Source organism: Gossypium hirsutum, chromosome D05, assembly GCF_007990345.1.
Source record: "Gossypium hirsutum isolate 1008001.06 chromosome D05, Gossypium_hirsutum_v2.1, whole genome shotgun sequence".
Taxonomy (NCBI): Eukaryota; Viridiplantae; Streptophyta; class Magnoliopsida; order Malvales; family Malvaceae; genus Gossypium; species Gossypium hirsutum.
In genome coordinates this window covers 59735257-59754488 of record NC_053441.1, presented here as the reverse complement: position 1 = coordinate 59754488, position 19232 = coordinate 59735257, and the positions used below count along the sequence as shown (strand labels likewise).

At 34.2% G+C, this 19232-nt stretch overlaps 1 protein-coding gene across 3 annotated transcripts; it reads right to left on the bottom strand.

The window, feature by feature from the left end:
* Positions 1-3748: 3748 nt before the first annotated feature.
* Positions 3749-9545, bottom strand: LOC107903575 (disease resistance protein At4g27190). 3 transcript variants are annotated; one of them, XM_016829668.2, is made up of 5 exons: positions 9366-9536; positions 7766-7845; positions 4399-7359; positions 4094-4306; positions 3749-3993 (listed from the first exon to the last, which is right to left on the bottom strand). In XM_016829668.2, the coding sequence occupies exons 3-4, from the start codon at positions 7347-7349 to the stop codon at positions 4261-4263; spliced, it is 2997 nt and encodes a 998-aa protein (XP_016685157.2). In that variant the 5' UTR covers positions 7350-7359; positions 7766-7845; positions 9366-9536; the 3' UTR covers positions 3749-3993; positions 4094-4260. The 3 variants fall into 3 exon arrangements, with proteins under 3 accessions (XP_016685157.2, XP_016685156.2, XP_016685158.2); XM_016829667.2 differs by having other exon boundaries at positions 7766-7842; XM_016829669.2 differs by lacking the exon at positions 7766-7845 and having other exon boundaries at positions 9366-9545.
* Positions 9546-19232: the final 9687 nt, after the last annotated feature.

Sequence of the window (19232 nt, the reverse complement as noted above, 5' to 3'; positions counted from 1 at the left end):
GGCACTCAACGTCGACAATTTGTAAAGAAACAACACCTAAGGCTCTGAAGTGGATGAGAGGAAGAAGAGGAAAAAAACAACACCACATTATATCCCATCACAATGCTCAATTGTACAAACCTTCAAGTCACTAGAATTTTTGAAGGAAAAAACATCATCGCTGAAGCTTCTCAAATTGTGGCAGTACGAAATGTGTAACTCCTGAATCTCCATCAGGAGCATAATTAACTTGGTTCTAAAAATTCCCACTTCTACAAGTCATAAAACTTTATCTTCTTTATAATTTACAGTAGAACGCCAATCAGTTGAGCCCACCTGTAATCGATACTTGATGAGATTTTTTGGTTCTAGGGTTTCAAAAAAAAAATTGAAAAAAAAATTCCCTAAATCAAACCTAAATCTGATACCATGTTCAGAATTAGAGAAAGATTCTATGTAATGTTGAGGAAATAATCACTCAATTTCATTCATAATTCTAAAATATGTTCATGTTTATATAAAGAAATTGTTATGATAAATAATGAAATAATATCAATTGAATCTTTAAAAATTATTGTTATCCTTAATTATTAACTATTAAGGTTATTAAAATCATGGTTGTCAACTAACATAAGCAAGCATCCCGCTTAAAGAATCAAAGATTTGATCAAGCCATCAAAACTTTAAGATTTGAGAAAAATATTGATCAACCTATTATTTATAAAAGTATTAAGGATGGAAAGGTGATATTTCTTATTTTATATGTCAAAGATATTTTATTCATTGGGAATTATGTAGAGACATTGTCATTGGTTAAATTATGGTTAACCCAACAATTTAGAATGAAGGATTTGGGAGAAACTAACTCTGTTCTGGGCATTTGAATATTAAGGGATTGAAAGAACAAAGTGATAACTTTATCAAAAGTTTCATTCATAGATAAGATAATGGAATGTTTTGCAGCGACAAATTCCAAGAAGAGATCTCAATCTTCTATATCAAGTTTTCATCTCTCTTTAAGAAAGAGAATACATGAGAAATGTTATTTATGCTTTGGCAATAGGAAGCCTCATGTATATTGTGACACACACGTCTAGATATTTTTTTCATAATAGGTGGTGAGTTGATATTAGGTGAATCCCAACTCAAGACACAGGCAATTAATAAAGCATATACTCAAGTATTTACGAATAATGATGAATTATATGCTTGTATGTTTTGGAAGAGATCTCACTCTTATTTGTTATATCGATCTTGACTTCCAAATGTGTTCGAGATTTTAGCAAATCCAAATCGGTTTATAACTTTGTCCTAGGCGATGGGTTCATAGTGTGGAGAAGTGTCAAATAGGGTTACACTATAGAATCCACTATGAAGGCCAAATATGTGGTTGCTTTTGGGGCAAGAAAATAAGTAATATGACTTTGGAAATTCCTTACGAGTCTTGAAGTTGTTCATGGTATGGAAAAAATTATCACACTGTATTGTGATAATAGTGCGACAATAGCTAACACCAAGGAAACTGGAAACCACAAAAGGACAAAACATATTGATAGAAAGTATCATATCATAAAGGAGGCAATAACAAATGAAATAGTGGATGTAGTCAAAGTCATATAAGAGGACAACCTTACGGATCCATTGACCAAGACTTTGGTGGCTAGGAGTTTTGAGAAACGTGTAGAAAATATGGGAATTCGAAATATGACTTATCTACTTCTCTAGGTCAAATGGGAGACTGTTAGATCTAGTGTCTTTATTTTAATATTTTCGTCAATATATACTTATATTTTTTGAACAAATTGATTTAATAAAATATTCATTCATTACATTAATATCCTTTGTATATTATTCTTTATGATTTTTGCACGCAAAACAAATATTGACCCAATAATTATCTAACATTTAACTAATACCAAACGGTATTACATGGTTGGATCATAATATGGAAAAACAATTTATATTAATAGATAATCTAAAAATGTCCTTAGTCTAATAAAAAAAGAGCAAACTGATTGAAATGATAACATGTTATCTATCCAATCCAATTAAGGAAATACTTTATCTTCGGTACTGGAGAGATTGAGTCTTAGAAAATAGAGACATAGATGTAACTCACTTGTAGATTTATTCATTTGTGACGTTCATGGTGTGACATACTTTAATCCTGAGTAGATGATGGACTATGTATGTGTGATTCGTATACTTTGATGTAAACGAAAGTCTGAGTTTAAATAGATAAGGAACTGAAAGTTGGTGCATTAGGTATATGACCTTTATAGTATGTAGCATCATTCATCAACAATGAAATTCATAGCTCAACTAAAAGGTAAATTATATTCTCTCATCAGCATTACATGATAAATGAGAAGTAAACACTGTCATGGATCACATAGTTACCATGAGAAAAATGGGATCATATTGAAAGAACAATTTTATCTCAAAAAGATTAAAAATATCCCATAATTGTAATACACTTCTCACAAATTTTTGACATTATAATTTTATAATTTTTATATTAAATATTTTAATTTACTTAAATTTAGTTACTTAATGATAACATTCCAAATTCTTAAAAATTTATCTTATGAAAGTGCAGCGTCTGTAATTCCAAGTGTGATAAATTAAAATATGATGAGCATTATTTTGAGATGACCGTGGGATCAGCTTTGGTGCAAAATTCCATGTTATGGTGTAGAAATTAAATTAGCATCGGAGCCACCAATTGCTACTCTAATTGGACCATTCAAAGTACCAGCCCATTCCTCTGTATTTTTTATACGCTTTTTAAAAATATGGGTAAATTACATCTAGTCATTATCTCTTTTCCTTTTCATCATTCAATTATTAATTTTTGTAGTTTGATCACTCAATTAATCGAGATATTTTTTTATCTATTTCCTTTAAGTGCCTTAAACCTCTCTAATGAGAGGATGATATATTAGTTAAAAAATTAATATAATAATAAATTTATTTCTCAACTTTTACATATTATATCGATTTAATTATAATTTTAAAAGATTAACTTTTAAAATTTACAAATAATTTCAATTTATCAGCGGTGGGAGTGGCTGGAAAGGAGGGTTGAAACCCATTTGTTGAATACACAACTGGGTTTATTAGGCTTTTTTCAGGCCATTTTCCATAAAAGAGACGTGGTTGTGTTTTTCGCTCCAACTTTACCTACAATTTCCCAATAGTATCCACTCGAAAGTTTGTTCAGTTGTATTTCTACACTAATTTGTACGATAGTCAAAACACAGCCAACACTCTTTGTACACCATTGTGATGAAACGTGGCTCTTATTGTGCAGTGAGGAGCAATGGAAAGCAAGGGATGAGTGGTGACATGTGGTTCTTATGTTGCAAAATAAACAAAAACAAATGTTTTGGGCTAATTACATAAAAGTCCCTAGCTTTAGTCCAAAATAAAAAAATGTCAATGTCATTGACTAATTCGAGCAATTATAGAGTGACCAAAATAGAAATAATGTTAGTTTAAAATGACCAACTAATTCGAGCAATTATAGAGTGACCAAAATAGAAATAATGTTAGTTTAAAATGACCAACGGTGTGATTTATCCACTCAATTATACTTTAAAGGTAGTCATAATTTGATATTATTTTAAGAAAATAATGGAGTACCTTTTTAAGTTGCATATTTTAAAATTGAAAAAATTTATTTCAACTTATATGCTTTTGAATGTTAAAACTTTTATTAGAATCATTAGTAAAAAAATGCATAAATGATTGATAGAAGAATAATAAATAAGTTTAATAATTTTAAAGACAAATAATTTTAAAAACATCTCTGTTTAAGAACATATAAAGATTTTCTAAATAATAGAACATAATAATATTTGATTCAATGGAAAAGGAGTCCATTATTATGGTGGCTGCTCAATTCCTCATCCATCATTCCTTTTATTCCCACCTTTTTTATCCTCTCTTTTGCACCATCCTCCGCCCTGCTACTCTCTTCTACTTCTTTGGCACCAATGGAGGCCTCATCATCTTCAAACATAAATAAAATATAACATGAAATCGTATTAAAATGGAGGAATTAGATTTATAAAATAAATAAAATAAACTAAACTATAAATGGTTCATATACCTTAAAAGCTTCCAAAGGATTGTAGAACATTTTTAAAGTTTGGATGGTCATCCCACTCCAACCATTCCCACCATTCTGTCTCTGACCCGATGGTAAGAGAAGGTGGAGCATATGCAAATGGCTGCCCATTGCCAACAAGGGGAACAAATGGAGGAATTCTCTTCAGTTTATAACAGTCTCCAGCATCTTGGATAAGTTGGATAAGTTGGATAACTTGGAGAAGTTGGATTAATGAAATGGTATTAAAATGGAGAAATTAGATTTATAAAATAAATCGAATAAACTAAACTATAAATGGTTGATACCTTAAAAGCTTCCAAAGGGGTTGAAGAACATTTTTAAAGTTTGGATGATCATCCCACTCCAACGATTCCCACCATTCTGTGTCTGACGTGATTGTAAGAGAAGGTGGAGCATATACAAATGGCTGCCCATTGCCAACAAGGGGAACAAATGGAGGAATTCTCTTCAGTTTATCACAATCTCCAAAAACTTTGATAACTTGGAGAGAATCACAAACCATCACTCCACTTTTGCTGCATATGCTCTTCAAATTTGGTAACTTATTTAGTCTCAATACTCTCAATTTGGAAAGATGGAATTTGATTAATGCATCACTCTCTTTTTCTTCAACTTTTGATGTTGCTGCTCCCAATATTTCTACTAGCTGACTACAAGCACCCACATGTATTTCTTCCAGGCTTTGGAGGTTTGGAAGCAACCAATGTGGAAGCAACGTCTTCATACCTGGGCATTTGTATATCCTAATTTCCTTAAGATGGGAAAAGGTGGCAGACGGAGCCGATGTTGATGTTGTTGCTGAACCAATTCCTGCATCTTTCATAATAAGGGCACTCAACTTTGGCAGATCTCCAAGATCTAACACCTCGAGGCTTTGAAATGGATGAGTGGAAGAAGAGGCAAAAGAGGACAGGGAAACAACACACTCTATCCCTTCACAAACCCAAACCCTCAAGCCAATCACTTTTTTGAAGGAAGAATTATCATCGACTAAGTTTCTCAAATAGTTGCAACTTGAAATATTCAACTGTTGAATTTCAATTGGGTGCATAATTGACTCACCTTCCCAATTCTGGACTCCTCCAATTGTTACTGTTTTATCTCTTGTAGCAAGCATAAAAGATGAGCCCACCTGTAAATGGTACTTGATGAGATTTTTCTTACTTAGTTTCATTGAGGAGATGAACTTATTGAATTCATTGATATCTTCGAAACGTCCGGTAAAGCATTCCAACTTCATCAATGGTTCCAACTCCTCTGCTTTTAGACTTGTTTTTTCATTGTTCTCATAAAAACCCAAGTGTTGAAGGTGAACGAGTTTTGGTAAAAGTCCAGCGGGTATCTCTTTCAGAGTGTGCACTCTAAGATCAAGATATCTTAGCTTTATCAGCATATCCATTCCTTCAGGGACTTCCTCAATTTTAGTCCAACTTAGATCCAACTTCTTCAATTCTTGAAGCATCGAAAGACATGGTAGATCTCTTAATTCTTCACAATCACAAAGCAACAATGTTGTGAGGTTCTTTAGTTCAGAGATGGAATTTGGTAAACTCTCGATCTCTGTATAGGACAAATTTAGGACACAAAGACAGGGCATGTTTAAGAAGAAAGAATATGGAATCTTCTTTATAGGGTTATGCTGCAATAACAAGGTTGTGAGCAGTTGACATTTTGTGGGCAGCACATCTATGGAAATTTCTGATATGGAGTTATACATAAGTGACACTTTCTCAATATCCGGACTCCATTGCCCCTTTTCTGGTAACTCTTCTAATTGCGAACCTGCTTGTATCATATATCGAGGATTCATTCTTGTGATCGACAATGCCATGTCTCTCACTGCATCATGCATCTTTATACCATTTAAACCAAATTGAGTGGTATTATTTTCCAACAAGCAGTTATCTTCCAACCTTTTCAAAATAGTAAGGCCCTTATCTTCCATTTCTTGTCTTGTGTCCATCTCGTCTATGAATATCTCAGCAATCCAACACTCGATTAGTTCAACCTTATGAATTTCATAATCTTCAGGATATAATGCACAATACAAGAAGCAATCTTTTACTTTCTCATCTTTCAAGTGATCGAAACTGAATTTCAAGCGCTCGATTACCTCAGCTTCTACTCCTTCCACTTTCCCTATTCTCTCTTTCAAATCTTTGAGTGCATTTTTCCAAATACGAGGGTTATATTCTCCTTTCATGGTACCAGCTACCATGACAATTGTAAGAGGTAGACCCGCACATTCCTTGACAACAAGCTTCAGAGTTGGCATTATAGTTGGACATTGAACTATGTTAGGTCCAACTTTACTCAAGAATAGTATCAATGCCTCTTCTTCTGAAAGGGGCCTCACTTTTATCACCTTACAACCCGTATACTTACAGACATGCTCCGAACGAGTTGTCAACACCAACTTGCAGCCATTGCCGCCACTTGCCTTGGGGATCCCAACTTCCTCTAGAGAGACTTTATCCCACACATCATCTAGGATTAGAACATGCTTTCCTGCGTTCTTCAGCATTTCTGACAAGATTGCTGCTCGTCTGACCTTGTCCTCTTCTTTGTCTAAGTATTCCTTCGCCTTCAACGCACTTGCAATATTATCTTGTACCTTCATTACATTGAACTCCTTTGATATGGTAACCCAGATTACCCTTTCGAATCTTTGTTCTTTCAAAAGATCATTGTGGATGTGCTTCATGATAGTGGTTTTACCCACACCGCCCATCCCCCAAACTCCAATCTTGCTCACCTCCTCCTGCATCAAACATGCCCAAATCTCATTTCTGACAGCTTCCTCTCCAACTAGTTCTGATGTTGGCAGCGGCAACCCACCACTTGGACCATCCATGGCAAGACCTTCAGAGGCTTTAGGAGCTTTATCAAGAAATTCCTTCATTTCTCGAGTCTTTACATCAACCAGCTTCCCGTTGCAAGCACGACAGAGATATCTCCCGTTACTGACTTTGTTTTCAACAAGTAGTGCTTCCCGAATCATCTCTTTCACATCTTTCAACCAATTTTCAACTCCCTTCTTTGGTATCTTCCCCAGAGGCCGAAGAAGCTCTGCTTTCAATTGCAGCTCTATATCTTCCATTTTGCAATTCAACTCATCTCTGATCCTCTTGAAGTTTCTCACATAGTCGTTCAGCTTTCTGTGATATTGCAAATATTTACAAACAGGAGTGCCGAGACAAATTGCAATGCCAACAACAGGCTCTACGTACTCCATTGCTATGTCCCTGCAATGCAATCATAGATAACAGTAGCAGAGAATGAATTGGATATTTTATGAAGTATTGATATGTCAGTGTAAGCATGAAAAGGAAAACATGATTGCAAGTTTCAAGCAATGGCGTTTATTAGATGGAGCTATGGATGGGTGGCAGACAGAAACATGATGAAATTCTGGTCACCAGAATTAAGCTCTTAATGTATATAAAATGCTAGATTCAAGTGTGCAACAGTTCATTACAGAATATTAAGAGTTAAAATGTTAAGTATGAGATTTCAACATTATAGTGCTTCCGGGTAGCTCTTTCTGTATTAATTTCAATGTAGAGTAGATTATGTCTGCTGATCAACTTGTCTTAAAATCTAAAACTGTTGATAATCAGTGGAGGAAATCATAGCTTCAGATCTTATTACCTGACTTAGTGGCTGAAAAGTGTTGAGAGAATAGAACTGAAAATGAAGCAGTGAAGTTGACTGTCTTACAAAGCTAGCTGCTAAGAGTAGCAGATAACCAGAAACAATCATTGCAAAGTCATGAATTAAGCAAAGAAAAGCATGTTACGGATTAAGCAAATGAAAGAAAATTTCCTTGACTGGATGCTTGAAATTTTGTGATAGACCTTGGAAATCAAAAGAAATTAAAAACAGTGAAGAAGAAAGAATGTTGTGGGTACAATAGCCTAAACGAAGAAGAAAGTTAAGATAAAAACAGGAAAAATTCCGAGGTAGGTTCCACAAAGGCAGAATTACTAGGAAGAATTCCTATCTTTTAGCTTTTTTGTGTTTCGTCTTTTTACACGAAGTGTAGTTGGATAATTTATAGTGGGAATGTCCTACAGTCATTAATTGGGTTTGGACTGTCTAGCCAGACCTAGCATGGCGAGGTTTAAATATTTTGAGCTGTAACTTTCACACATTCAATTCTAGTCATCACATCCATGAAACTCCTTTTCTACTTTTCAATCTCTCCCCATGGTTCTTCTGATAATTCAAAATAATCTCAAGTTTTTTTTTTTTTTTAGTTTTAATTCTTCCATAATAGTTTTGGCTCCTATTAAACTTGAAATTTCGTCCTGTGAACCCCTAATGCGAGCAAAGTTATCCCATTTTTTTCATCCACGAAGACAATTTTTGTTGGGTCAAAATGAGAGAAGAATCACTAAGCAAATAAATCAAGTGATACTACTACTCATTGAATCAATAAACCCATTGAATCAGCAAATTAAAAATCAAATGATTCTAATTGAATCAACAAAACCCATTGAATCAATTAAAATGAAAAAAAAAAAAAAGATAGATGGAGGAGGAAAACAATATAGAAAATCCAGCAAAAAAGATACACAACTCACATACATCATCCATGTATGCATGCAATTGCAGCCCAGGAATTAAAGAGCAATATAACAAATACATAATATCCCATTAAAATACACTATCTCCTAGAAAGCAAAGCCCTTCCTTTCTGATTTCAGTTTTTCAGAAAAAAAAAATCACCTTTTCTTTTTTTTTTCTTTGTCTTTTCTTTCTCCACCTTTCTTCTTCTTCAATGCAAAAACCCTAAAAACCTTGATCATCATACAACCCATTTCCTATGTCAACCCGACCCGATCTGGGTCCTATCCCATTTCGCCTTCCTCTTCTACCCAAAGTATATAAACCCAAGGAGGAAGAAGAGTGGTAATTTTTTTTAAAAATTAGAAGAGTGAAAATAAGAAAAGATTTTTCTACATTCAAGTGTGCAACAGAATATTAAGAGGTAAAATGTTCAACATTTTGGTATTTCAACATTATATTGCTTCCGGGTAGCTCTTTTGGAATTAATTTCTAACTATAGTAGATTATGTCTGCTGATCATCCAGTCTTGAAATCTAAAACTGTTGATAATCACTAGAGGAAACCATTGCTTCAGATCTTATTACCTTGACTATCTTACAAAGCTAGCTGCTATAACAGTAGCTGATAATAAAAAACAATCATTGTATAGTCATGAATGAAGCAAATGAAAGAAAATTACCTTGACTGGATGCTTGAAAATTAGTGATAGACCTTGGAGATGAAAAGAAATTAAAAAGAGTGAAGAAGAAGGTGAAAATAGAAATAAGCAAAATTGTGATAGGAATTAATGGGAAAGTATGTGAAGAAGAAGAAGAAGAAAGAGAAAATAATTAATAATTACATGTATAAAAAGACGAATGTTGTGGATACGAGTAAGAAATCCATCTTTTTTGACTCTTTTCTTTGCTGTCACCCATTATAATTGGCATTAAATAATAATAATAATAATAATTAGGTTTAATTATAAATTTGGTCACCAATTTTTACTTGCTTTGTCAAAATGACCCTATTCTATTTTTGAGCTTTTCTTTACCATCAACCTTTGTTTCAATATTTATTTTCTTTCAAAAGTTTTCAATCTTTCATACTTCTCATTAAAAATATTCGACATATGAAATTCCATATTATCACGTTTAACTTTTTTAAGGTACTTTCATTAAATCTATTTAAAAAAAAAGAAGATTGAAAAAAAGAACAAAAATTGATAGAAAAAAAACTCAAAAACACAATTAGGGCCATTTTAATAAAATAATCAAACGTTAAAGGCTAAATTTATCATTAAATCTAATAATTAATCGAAAAGTATGGGACAACAGGGTTTAAGAATGCATAATCATATGTTACAACTTGAAATTAAATCTAATAACTAAATCTAATAATTTTAATAATTTTTTATACACAATCAGAGTGAAATTGACAGAAAATATAAAAATTGATGACTAGAATTTTTATTATACCAACTGAAACAAGTGCCACTTAACAGCTGGGTGACAAAAAGAAAATAATTTCGAAAACATTAGTGATCAAATTGTAACATTTTTAGTTAAGTGACCAAAATGAAAATTTAACCATAGTTGAATTTTACCCTAAATTCTTTTAAAATTTTTAGTTTTGAATTGTTTTATCTATACTATGTATTAAGCATTTTATTAAGTTAGTGTTACTCATCAATCGAGTCCCAACTCAATAAGAAAATTACCAAAAATACTATTTTATTTGCAAAGTAAGATATACGTTTATGAGGGTGTTTTCATCATTTTATATTTTTTTATAAATCAATAAAAAATTACCCATAATGATATTTGAACTAGGGGACACCATGCATATAAAGCTTTTTCATTTACATTATAACTAAAACAATTTAAAGTTTTCCTTGAAACTTTAATAAGTATATTTGTGTTCTAAATTTTTATATATTTGTATATGTAAATAATGTAATTGATTTAGCGTCACAAATGAACATGACACTAACTCTGTATTGAAGACAAAACAATGATAAACTTTTGTTTTCATTTAATATTCATCTATTTTTGTATTTAAATTTTGTTTTACTCTCAGTTTAATCTAATTTTTATTTTAATATCATACATATTGTATGTGTTATTATTAATTAGTTCCGAATCATACTCTTCATTATTTATTATATGTTTTTTTTAAACACAAACTATGTATTCTAAATACGTAATTTTCACACGCATATGTGTGTGATAAGATTTCTAGTGTTATTAAAACTTTTTAAAAAAAATTGTAATTATTAGACTCCTTGGTATACTCTTAAAAATAATCTGAAATTTTTTCAAGCCTAATCTATTTTTAGCCCAGCTCAGTCAACTCAGAAAAGTTCATGTGAGAGTTCAAAAATAATAAAATTTTAAAAATATTTTTATATTCTTAATTAAATTTAAATTTTAAAAATATTTTTTATTATATCCTTTCACGCGTATTGTACTAACGGTTGGCGTGTCGGATTTAGGATCATTTCTTTTGTATTGAGGATTTCTATATAAGGAGCCTCAATCGAGGGTTTTAATCAGGGTAAAAGAAGGACGTTTTCTCTCAAAACGAGTTTGTTGAAGCTTTCGCTTCTGTGTCTCTTTAAAGTTAGAAATTTCTAAGGGTTTCCTTAGAAAGAAATCTGTTGAGCCTCTGTCCCTAAGGGATAAACTCTGGAGCAGACCATCCCAAAAAGGCCCAAAAGAAGTGTCGGCACAAACGACAAACCTACCAACAGAAATGGTAGAAGCAATGACTTGTCCACAGAGTCATGACTCGTTTGATCATCTATATCAAACGGATAATCAAGTTGAAGAACTTGGGAGAATACTAGATCAATAAGATCTAAGTGATAATCTTCAACCCATAATTGAAGAAACCAATGAATTCATTCTAGGAGATGAAAATCCTCCAGATGAAGATCAGGTAAATATGGCTGATGAACCTACAGGTAATACTGAATCTCAAAATTTACCGGGCGAAAGCTCAGGAAGTAATTTTGAACAAGTTCCAACCTCTGATTATGTCAGAGATAAAAATGGAAGACTAAGACCTGGACAAGGATTATACAGACCTAAAGAGGGATCTAGTACAGGAGAACTATTATACCTAGACTGCACAATTAATAAACTTAATATAGTGCAAAATTGGTATAATAGAATGCTATTAGCGCTAACCCTTAATAAAGAATTAAGTGAAACAGATGGACTTAGTTATTACAACTTTGTCTTATATAAAACCACTGGTAATGTTCATAGATATTTAATATCTAGAAACAATCATATTGGAGCATTCGATAATGCCCAAGTTCTTAGGGAAACAACTAGAGATATACTACAAGAATTTTGTGGTATAAAATGGGTCCCAGGGCAAGCGATTGCCGAAATGACCAACAAAGATGTGACTAAACATGTCTTAACAAATATACAATGATGTAACCTTTGTATTTTGAAGAATTTCTCTGTCAATATAGCAAATACTTCTACCAAATCCCGACTATAGAAACGGATATGTATGAAGATATATTTATTAATAAACTACCATATCCCATTAATAATATTATTAGGGAAAGGTATGTAAAAGACTCAGACCAGCCTTCATCGTTAGGATCGATGGCTGCTGAAGTAAGAAAATATATAGCAGAAGAATGTGCTAAGAAAACTGCTAAAAAGGCAATAAAAATGTCAATCAAATGTTGTAATTCATTTGAAGATGTACCTCAAAGATTTGGTTGCAAACCAGTCTACGAGAAAAAGAAAAAGAAAAAAAATCTATAAAGAGAAAAAATTTAAAAGCCATAGAAAGGGTTTTAAGAAGAAAAATCGTTTTCGAAAGAAAACAGGCAATTACGCCATTAAAAAATTCTGTCCTGAAAGAAAGAAAAGTTGCAAATGTTGTGTTGTTCCAATAGGGTCAGAAGCGTGTAAATTATTGTACTAAAAAATCACACAAAGTTCAATTCCCAGGGAAGAGAGGTGGATCACATGGATCTCTTAAATACCAAGTCTTTCCTTAGACAGAATATCTCTTCTATAGTAATTTAATAGCACAATTAAATACTACTATTATACCCTCAAATATTGAAAGAAAAATAGGACAAGAAAGAACACAAGAGATTTAACGAGGTTCGGTAAATTATACCTACGTCCTCGGGCACTAACACCAGATGATAACTTTACTATCTCCAAAGTATTACAAACAAATAGAATTCCTTAAGAATTCTCAAATGGGAGAAGAGAGAAAACTAAGAGAGAAAGATTGGTTGGGATGAATTGAAATGAGAAATGAGAAGGCCTATTTATAGTTGAGGTTTAAGGACCAAACAATAAATAGTCCATTATCTCAAGGACCAAAAAAAATTATCCCATGCCACTTTTTCAAAGTCAACTTTAGGGTGCTAAACTTGCACCACTTTGTATTGTTTGCCATTAATGTTGTCTCCCATTAATGTTAACAATCTCCACATTGAAGATTTGATTAGGATAATCACATCTTCACACACTTCCTTCAACTCCCCAAATTCGATAAAGCTATCTTTTGTAGTGCCTACAAATGCACTCTCGAGCGCCATACACCTGAAGGTGCTCAAATTCTCAGGATGTTAATCAAGTTCAAACAATGATTAAACTTGATTGTTGTTACCACCTTGGTCATCATATCTGCGGGATTATCTGCTGTCGGAATCTTCTGAAGTAGAATTTTTCCTTTTTCAAAGACTTCCCGCACAAAGTGATATCTTACGTCGATATGCTTGGTTCTTGAATGATAGACTTGATTTTTCGCTAAATGAATAGCGCTCTGACTGTCACAATATAAACTTATGTGACTTTGAACAACTCCTAAGTCTTTCAACAATCCATTAAGCCAAATAGCCTCCTTAACAGCTTCTGTAACTACCATATATTCTGTCTCTGTAGTAGACACAGCTACTGTAGACTGTAAGGTAGACTTCCAACTCACTGGGGCTTTCGCAAGAGTAAACAGATACCCCGTAGTTGAACGACGTTTATCTAAATCACCAGGAAAGTCGGAATCAACATATCCAACTACAAACTGACCAAGTGCTTCATCCTGTTCAAAAATTAAACCAACATCTACAGTTTTTCGAAGATACCGTAGAATCCATTTCACAGCTTGCCAATGTCCTTTTCCAGGATCATGCATATACCTGCTCACAACTCCAACAGCTTGTGAAATGTCAGGCCTCGTACACACCATCGCATACATCAAACTCCCAACTGCATTAGCATATGAGACTTTCGCCATATATTCTCTTTCTTCTTCAGTTTTCGGAGATAATTGAGCACTAAGTTTCAAATGAGAAGCAAGTGGGGTACTTACATGTTTTGTGTTTTCATTTACACCAAAACATTGTAATACCTTTTTCAGATATTGCTTCTGATTTAAACAGAGCTTGCCTCTCGGTCTATCTCTACTTATCTCCATGCCGAGAATCTTCTTGGCCTCACCTAGATCTTTCATCTCGAACTCTTGATTCAACTGAGCCTTCAGCTTATCTATCTCATTTTGGCTCTTCGAAGCGATTAACATATCATCAACATACAAGAGTAGATAAATGAAAGATCCATCATGCAGCCTTCTGCAAATATACACAATTGTCATATTTGCTTCTTGTGTACTTCTGCCTTCTCATAAAGCTATCAAATCGCTTGTACCACTGCTTCGGGGATTGCTTCAATCCATATAGCGATTTGTTCAGCTTACAAACCCAATTTCTACCACCAGCATCTGTGTATCCTTCGGGCTGAGTCATATAGATCTCCTCTTCTAACTCACCATGCAAGAAAGCTGTCTTAACATCAAGTTGAGCTAGCTCCAAATTCAACTGTGCTACCAAGGCCAACAAAATTCTAATGGAGGAATGCTTCACAACAGGGGAAAATACATTATTGTAGTCAATTCCCTCCTTCTGAGCGTAGCCTTTAGCTACCAATCTTACCTTGTAGCGAATATCCTTCTTGCTAGGAGATCCATCTTTCTTTGCGAATACCCACTTGCATCCGATTGCCCTTTTACCTTTCGGTAATTGCGCCAACTCCCAAGTATTGTTCTTCCGGAGAGACTGCATTTCTTCATCCATGGCGCTTTTCCATTTATCACTTTCTAAGCTTTGCATTGCTTCTTGATAAGTGATAGGAATATCATCAACAACGGGAAGGACGTAGGCCACCATATCAGTAAATCGAGCAGGTTTACGAATTTCTCTCCGTGGCCTTGCAACTGCAACTGGTTCTGGTGTACTTAGTGGTTCTTGGGTCAGAACCTCTTCAACCTCTAATTCCTCCATTGTGGCTGGAGAATTAGACTTATTAACTGGGCAAATCCCCATCTGCTCAAACTCCACCTGTTTTGGAGTACATTCCACCTGCTGTGGAGTATTGCTCGTCTGAATATCTTTATCTGCTACCTTTTTCAATGTGGCAGATTCATCAAAGGTAACATCTCTGCTACAGATCATTTTCTTTGTGCTTAAGCACCAAAGTCGAAATCCCTTCATTCCAGAAGTGATTCTCATAAAGAGAGCTTTCTTTGCCCTCGGATCTAACTTTGACTCCTTCACATGGTAATATGCAGTGGTTCCAAACACATGTAAGGAATCATAATCTGTAGCCGGTTTTCCAGACCATACCTCCATAGGAGTTTTTCTTTCTAATGCAGATGATGGCAAACGATTAACAAGATGGCCAGCGTATGTCACAGCCTCAGCCCAAAATTGCTTGCCCAACCCAGCATTGGACAACATACATCGAACTTTCTCCAGCAATGTTCGATTCATACGCTCTGCCACTCCATTCTGTTGTGGTGTATCCCTAACTGTGAAGTGTCGAACAATACCATACTCTTGGCACACATCGAAGAACGGATCACTTTTATATTCCCCTCCATTGTCCGTCCTAAGCCGCTTGATTTTCTTGCCAGTCTAGTTTTCGATCATAGTTTTCCATTTAAGAAAAACTCCAAGCACTTCATCTTTAGTTTTCATGGTATACACCCAAACTCTTCTGGAAAAGTCATCAACAAAAGTAACAAAGTAGTGTTTTCCTCCCAACGAAGGTGTTTTGGAAGGCCCCCACACATCTGAGTGAATATATTCCAAAATACCTTTTGTCTTATGGATAGCAGTGCCGAATTTCACTCTCTTTTGCTTTCCCAGAACACAGTGCTCACAAAATTTTAATTTGCAAGCCTTTGCACCTTTCAACAATCCTTGCTTTGCCAGAATTTGCAAGGATTTTTCGCTGCCAACTTCATATGCCACAACTGCATTGAGTCCAAGTCTTTGTTACCGGAAGCTGCAGCGACTGCTCCAATAACTGTACTACCTTGGTAGTAATACAAGTTATTTTTCCTGATGCCCTTCAATATCACAAGTGCGCCAGATGTCACTTTCAAAACCCCATCTCTCATAGTAACAACTGAACCATTGGATTCCAAGGCTCCCAATGAGATGAGATTTTTCTTCAAACTGGGCACGTCCTGAACATCAGTCAGAACTCTGGTTGATCCATCTTTATTCTTTAATTGGATTGAACCTATCCCAACAGTTTTACAGGCATTGTCATTGCCCATATAAACAACTCATCCATTTAGTTCTACTAAATCAGAGAACCACTCCCGGTTAGGGGACATATGATAGGTACAACCCGAATCCAATATCCACTCATCTGAATGGAACGACGATGATGATGCAACCAGTGATAGTTCAGAGTCACTAGTATCATGCTTAGCAACACAAGCATCTACAGCAGCTTTTCCCTTATTCTTCAGCTTTGGACAATTTTTCTTCCAGTGGCCTTTCTCATGACAAAAAGCACATTCATCTTTCCCGAGTCTGGACTTTGACTTTGATCTCCCCTTTTGAGTTTTCTTCCGAGTGTATGAACGACCTCGGACTACTAAAGCTTCTGTATCTCTGATTGAGTTTTTCTGTTTGTCCTTCTTTCTCTGTTCATAACTGTATAAGGCCGCACAGACTTCGCTCAGAGATATATCACTCCTGCCATGAAGTAGAGTAGTTTCTAGGAACTCAAACTCCTCAGGAAGTGACCCCAACAGCATCAAAGCCAAATCTTCATCTTTGAATGTCTCATCCATATTCAGCAAATCAGTGACTAACTGATTAAATTTGGTGATGTGATCATTCATTGTGGTACTTGGGACGTATGTGAAGCGAAACAGTCTTTTCTTCAAGTGGAGCTTATTTTGACTGTTTTTCTTCAAAAAATTTTCTTCAAGTGCCACCCACAACTTATTTGCAGAAGTCTCCTTTGAAAAAGCATACCTCTGCTCTCGAGAAAGGCATGATCGAATTGCGCCACATGCCAACCGATTGATCGCCTTCCAATCTTTCTCCTGTACATCATCTGGTTTCTCTTCATCAATGGCAATGTCTAGACCCTGCTGAAAAAGGGCATCTAGAACCTCACTTTGCCACATACCAAAATGGCCCGTGCCATCAAAGATCTCCACGGCCAATCTTGCATTTGCAATTGTCGGTCTTGTCCACATGGACGATGTTGAAGCTCCTACACCGACCGTTTTCTCCATAATCTTTCAATATACCTAAGGAAATCTTTTCTGATGTGGAAGATCAGTTCAAACTGCAACCACAGAGCATACTACGATTAACCTTCGGCTCTTGATACCACTTGTTGTTCCAATAGGGTCGGAAGCGTGTAAATTATTGTACTAAAAAATCACACAAAGTTCAATTCCCAGGGAAGAGAGGTGGATCACATGGATCTCTTAAATACCAAGTCTTTCCTTAGACAGAATATCTCTTCTATAGTAATTTAATAGCACAATTAAATACTACTATTATACCCTCAAATATTGAAAGAAAAATAGGACAAGAAAGAACACAAGAGATTTAACGAGGTTCGGTAAATTATACCTACGTCCTCGGGCACTAACACCAGATGATAACTTTACTATCTCCAAAGTATTACAAACAAATAGAATTCCTTAAGAATTCTCAAATGGGAGAAGAGAGAAAACTAAGAGAGAAAGATTGGTTGGGATGAATTGAAATGAGAAATGAGAAAGCCTATTTATAGTTGAGGTTTAAGGACCAAACAATAAATAGCCCATTATCTCAAGGACCAAAAAAAATTATCCCATGCCACTTTTTCAAAGTCAACTTTAGGGTGCTAAACTTGCACCACTTTGTATTGTTTGCCATTAATGTTGTCTCCCATTAATGTTAACATGTTGGATTTGCCACGAAGAAGGACACTATGCATCAGAATGCAAAAAGAAAGGACAAGGGCCGGGAAAGCTAAAAGTCCTTAATAAGGTATTATCTTTAGGGTTTGAACCTATAGAAACGTCTAGTGAAGACGAATCATTTGGCCTAAGTGATCTAGAGATAGATTATGAGTCAAAAACGGAGTCAGAATCCGAATAGTACCTTCATACAGGTACAATTACATGGTAAAACCGTATTTGCTTATATAGATACGGGTGCTAGTGTAACACTCTGTAAGAAAAATCTCTTACCAGAGGATTTATGGCAAGAGGCTTTAAACCCTCTACCAGTAAAAATTGCTGATGGATCAGTAATTTACCTAAAATGGATAGCCGAAATGGTTACAATTACCATAGAAGGATATAGGTTTCCTAGAGCGATTAAAGGCTCTAATGACAAGCAAACGATGGTCACGCGTCGAATTGCTATCAAACTACGCGAATGGCTCTTTCTCTGGTACAGAGCAAAGATATCCAGTTCACGAACTTGAAACCCTTGCGGTTTTAAGAACATTGAAAAAATGGAAGCTTGAATTACTTCCAAAACGGTTTATTCTAAAAACCGTTTCAGAATATGTAACTTATCACATTTTGTTTTTACAATTCGGGTTTTGAAAAATAATTTAAATGTAATTAAAATTTGAACTGAGTTTGAAAAAAGTATTTTGTGGTATATTTTGTAATTTTTTGACAAAAAAATGACATCCAGGCCAATTTTATAAGTCTTTGTAGTATCAATCCTAGATGTTCTGCATGAAACTAAACTTTTTTATTTCATTTTGTTTCTAATTTGTTGTTGTATTCTATTGAATAATACTTTTCTTTATTTCTCATACATTTTAGCTTCAACAACATATTCAAGATTTTAATACACTTTTCTATTTTAAAAATGATTTTAAATTTTTATATAAAATAAAGGAAAAATTGATAATCTATATAAATTGAGGATAAAAATTGTAACGCCAATTGGTTTATTATGGCCGAATCTGGAGGAATTACATTGATTTGTTTAAAAATCCAAAAAATAAATTTAAAATTATGTGTGTTGACAATATTAATTCTGACAAATCGCTTTTCAATTTTTAAGAAAACAATTATTAAAACTATTTATTTTGTTATAAAAAAAACACTTGATTACTTTATTTTGGAACGAAAATTTTAGAGTACTAAAACTATTACTTAATTTATAAAATCCAAAATCTTGTAGTTTTAAGTAATAATTACTAAATCCAACTAAGCAAAGCAAAATCCTGAAAAAATGGGTTATGATTTATCTTTGAAAGAA

Excerpts from the sequence above, each read along its gene's own strand:
- LOC107903575 (XM_016829669.2), bottom strand. The coding sequence starts at position 7,349 with ATGGAGTACGTAGAGCCTGTTGTTGGCATTGCAATTTGTCTCGGCACT. Across the intron at positions 4,307-4,398 it reads CCCCTTTGGAAGCTTTTAAG|TTATCCAACTTATCCAACTT; the intron begins GTATCAACCATT and ends AACTTCTCCAAG.